Source organism: Crinia signifera, chromosome 4 (genome assembly GCF_055691185.1).
Source record: "Crinia signifera chromosome 4, ASM5569118v1, whole genome shotgun sequence".
In the NCBI taxonomy this organism is placed as follows: domain Eukaryota; kingdom Metazoa; phylum Chordata; class Amphibia; order Anura; family Myobatrachidae; genus Crinia; species Crinia signifera.
Genome location: NC_139220.1, coordinates 81,707,869 through 81,712,588, shown reverse-complemented (window position 1 = coordinate 81,712,588; position 4,720 = coordinate 81,707,869). Strand labels below are relative to the sequence as shown.

Genomic DNA, 4,720 nt, shown 5'->3' with positions numbered 1-4,720 from the left:
ATTAGAAAGCTACAGGTGCTGCTTAATCAGCCCAACTTTGATCAAATTAGTTTTTCTTGCTGCTGCTGCTGCTCTAAAACCTGGACTGGATCTTCCACATTACTTTAATGTGAAAAATGCTGTCCCAGCCCCAATATATACGTATGTTTGCCTGTATGTATGAGTGACCCGCGGACAGCCCATATGCCCGGCACAGTACAATAATATCAATACCAGTTCCTGTGGCAAGGTATGTTGGATGGCGGATTGGTAAGTGAGTATGCACAAGATAATTTGTGCACAAACCTTAAGATGGCCATACATATGTGTCAGCTTCTGTATAAAGTAGTGGCATGCCACGTGTAATCACATCCACTAGTAGGCACATTGACTGTAATGAATAGTCGGAGCGTGTGTGCACGTGACCCACTATGACTGTGCTGCACAATCGGACACATCTGTACAATTTAAGATTATCTGTGCAACCATTTAACTAGTAGACTGATTGAAAAAACAATCTGGCAATGTATAGGACAAAATGACAATAAGCCATTTGCTTGAAAACGCTGGAAAATTGGACAAATTGGTCATTCAGAAAAATTGGTTAAATCAAGCAGATTTCACCGATTTGTCTGAGGATTTTTTCCATTATCCAGTGTTTGATTGTTATTTGTTCCTGTACAATACTAGATTTACATTACAACCAGCCAACTAGTCACATGGTTTGACAGATAAGCTTAAGTTGGCAAGCTTTACCAATAGTTAGTTGGTCAGTCTGGTTGCCCCCTGGGCCAACTAGGGTAGACTAGTTAATGCATTGGAGCAGATTTAATCAGTTGGTTAATGCAGCAATGTGGATGGGAGTCATTATTCATATGATGTGCTGCATGTGCAGGCTCTGGAATAAAAGACTAATTAAAGCAGAGCTGTAACTTCCCGATCTCATACTGTCACCTCTTCAGCACCACAGGAAGACCGGACAGCTACTGTCTGAGCAGTAACATAGGGGACAAGGGCCCCATAATAAATATATCAACAAACTTCTTATACATAAATATATTAATAGATCTCTTACACATAGATCCCTAGTAGATTACTGCCTGAAGTGTATACACAGGAAGATCCACAGCAGCGCAGCAAACTCGCCAGCTTATTCCTCACTTATTATAATGTCAAATCAATTTATAATGTAAAAACATAGATAGATAGATAGATAGATAGATAGAAGGATGGATGGATGGATAGATAGATAGATAGATAGATAGATACTGCCATGAATCAGATAATTTGCGCTCTTCCCATTTTGCATTAATTAGAAATCAATGATTTTGCAGGGAATTTAATTTTGAAAGCGCAGTTTCTTCTGCCACGATATAATATGCGGTTTATAATGTACTATATTAGATCATTGGACACTTTTTACGTAAAAATCGAAAGCGCAGAATGATCTGTAATTACTAATGGATCCCATACTATATAGTATCTTAAATGATAGTTCTGTAATTAATGGCCACCTCCCAGGCTCACAATTGCTGCACTCAGTGTCTGCACATTACAGGCGATTTGCGTCTACTATACTATACATACTGTATAATAACCCCATGCGTCACAGGCGCATCTCTGCTAGCGCAAGGTGCTCCCTTCACCGGGCTACTTACTGTAGCCAAGCCTGGCAGCACGCCTGCGCACACTGGCTGCTCCTATTCTTGGCACGCTGGCTGTAAGATGAGTGAAGAAGCAGGTGGGGAGAGAGAGAGAGAGGGAGAGGGAGAGAGAGAGGGAGAGAGAGAGGAGCTGTGTCATTGTAAATAGCTCACTATAACTGTAGCAAGGCACCGAGACATCCCTGGATCTGTCTCAGGGCTGCCTACCTGCCAGGTGAGCAGAGATGATGGCTATGAACGGTAAGCAGCCGTTCTCCATGCACCCAATCCTCCAAGAGCCCAAGTATTCCAGCCTGCACTCCAGCTCAGAGGCTATGCGCAGGGTCTGCCTGCAAGCCCCTCAGGTATGTACATCAGGCATAATTACAGCTTTAAGGCACATTCTTTGACAGGCACTTGCTTAATGTTTATTTCATGGCACCAGAACAATTGCATATCTCTGAACCTTTCTCTCTCTCTCTCTCTTTCTTTCTCTCTCTCTCTCTCTCTCTCTCTTTCTCCCTCAGTACCTCTCCCCCTCTCCTGTCTCAGATCCACATGTCTATCCAAGCAAAGCTTCTGCCTTCATATTAATTTTTATGACCTGAGCTTTGAGGAGGAATCTGTGTGCTTGAAAATGTTTTTTAATCCTGACTTGACAGTATTCCCCACTGACACCAATATGCGCATTCTTGCTTGCAGCTCCAGGGCAATATATTTGGAGGCTTTGATGAGAGTCTGCTGGCCCGTGCTGAAGCTCTGGCGGCTGTGGATATTGTCTCACACGGAAAAAACCATCATTTCAAACCAGACGTAACCTACCATACCATGAGCAGTGTCCCATGCACTTCTACCTCCTCTGCAGTGCCCATCTCTCATCCCTCCACGCTGACCACTCACCCTCATCACTCAGTGCACCAATGCCTGGAGGGGGACCTGCTGGACCACATCTCACCTACTTTGACTGTAAGTGGCATGGGGACAGCTGACCACACAGTAATGTCCTCTCAGATCCATCCACACCACCTGAGTGCCATGGGACACCTGCATCAGGCCATGGGAATGGGCCATCCTCACTCTGTCTCTGCTCACAATGGGATGTCCTGCATCAACGATGTGGAGTCAGATCCAAGGGAGCTGGAGGCATTTGCGGAAAGGTTCAAGCAGAGGAGGATAAAACTTGGAGTAACCCAGGCGGATGTTGGAGCAGCGTTGGCCAACCTGAAGATCCCAGGTGTTGGGTCTCTGAGCCAGAGCACCATCTGCAGGTTTGAGTCCCTCACCCTGTCCCACAACAACATGATAGCCCTGAAACCTGTCCTCCAGGCTTGGCTAGAAGAAGCCGAGGCTGCCTACAGGGAGAAGAACACAAAACCCGAGCTGTTTAATGGGAGTGAGCGGAAGCGCAAACGCACGTCTATCGCTGCGCCAGAGAAGAGGTCGCTGGAAGCTTACTTCTCCATCCAGCCCAGACCGTCTTCCGAAAAAATCGCAGCCATTGCTGAGAAACTGGACCTTAAAAAGAATGTGGTGCGAGTCTGGTTTTGCAATCAGAGACAAAAACAAAAAAGGATGAAATACTCTGCAGTCCATTAACTGTGGGGACTTGCAGACCCTTTTTGGACTTTTAGTAGAGATATAATATACAAAAGAGCAGGGATCTTTATTGAGAACTTCTGAGGACTTGCAGTAAATACACACAAGAAGCCATCCATTGACTTATTTGTTTTCCTAATCTAAACTCTGTGTGATCCAGCCAGAAATAGAATAAATCGGTTTATGGATGATGGTGCCTGAAGAAACTGGTTTTCCTGCTAGGTGCAGTAATATCATCTGACTTCTCCTTCCTCCCACTTCCACACCAGGGTCCCCAGTCCCGGCTGTATTGGTGCTTACCACTACGTTGCAATAACTACTGTATATCAACTCAGATAGCACTTTGGTAAATGACAGTGTTTGCAATGCCTGTACATAGATATTCCCCTCACTGGGCCCATGACAGTGTTAAATTAGTCGCATCTAAGTTTACTAGAATTTGCCCCCTTTGCAGTTACACCCATATCTTAGCTGCAAATGGTAAGTGTCACTTTAACGCAATGAACTTGCACAAGCACAGGTAGAAGTTGGGTATTTTTCTTGTTCTTTTGTTTTCTATCCGGCAGCAAAAGTGATAAATAATAAATGAGAACCGCAAAGCATTTGATTGTTTCTGCGATGCTCACACCATATGGAAGTTAAACAAGTCTCCAGTTTATTTGTAAATTGGGAGCTGTACACAGAATTGTCTGACACCTCACAGCTGACTGTACTACACACTGCGGTTAGAGGCTCTCTGCGACATTACTAGTGGTTATTCTGCACAGTGACTGTGACGATCAATATGCAACAGTTTGCCTTCTGCCTCTTCTGACACTCATTCGTTTCGTCCTTCTTTTATCTTCACTCTGTATAATACACACATGAAAAAAAAATCAGGTCCTTTTGTAAATTCTTCGTCTTAATATCCCCAAACTTTTGTCCTTTATGCATATATTTTATGTCACTGTATTTGGTGAAGTTCATGTGTTTGCGTGTGAATATTTTTTTTTGTTCTTTGAATACAACCTGAGGTTTAAAAAGTGTTTTATTCCCACAAATCAACATCTGCAATAAATACTTTATTTTTGAACTCTATTACGTTTTTTCTATAAGTGTGATGTGATGTGCATCGATTTGTGCACTTACATTTTGATAGTAACTTGCATATTATATTATTTTATTATAGAAGTGATGATAATATAGCACAGATGATAGATAGATAGATAGATAGATAAATCAATTCTAGTAGTTAGTACAGTATTAATTTTTTTGAATGATATATAATTTTTAGTAACTATTTTGGTTCAATTAAGACAAATTCAAATGTATAATTGCTGAGTATTTTCTAAAAATGTCCGACAATAAAACACTAAAAAAAAAAAAAATATTTGCAAGTATTATAATAAATAGGTGCGGAACCAGTTTTACTAATCTCTCAGCGATAACGGTTATCATTAGTATCCCGAAAATAATACCAATACTTAAAATGTCTAAAATATTATTGATTCTATAAATATTCA

General features: G+C 41.8%; 1 protein-coding gene across 1 annotated transcript; it reads left to right on the top strand.

The window, feature by feature from the left end:
- Positions 1-1,713: 1,713 nt before the first annotated feature.
- Positions 1,714-4,286, top strand: POU4F3 (POU class 4 homeobox 3). Its single transcript, XM_083181905.1, has 2 exons — positions 1,714-1,987; positions 2,325-4,286. Exons 1-2 carry the CDS (start codon positions 1,868-1,870, stop codon positions 3,216-3,218), a joined length of 1,014 nt encoding a protein of 337 aa, XP_083038031.1. The 5' UTR covers positions 1,714-1,867; the 3' UTR covers positions 3,219-4,286.
- Positions 4,287-4,720: the final 434 nt, after the last annotated feature.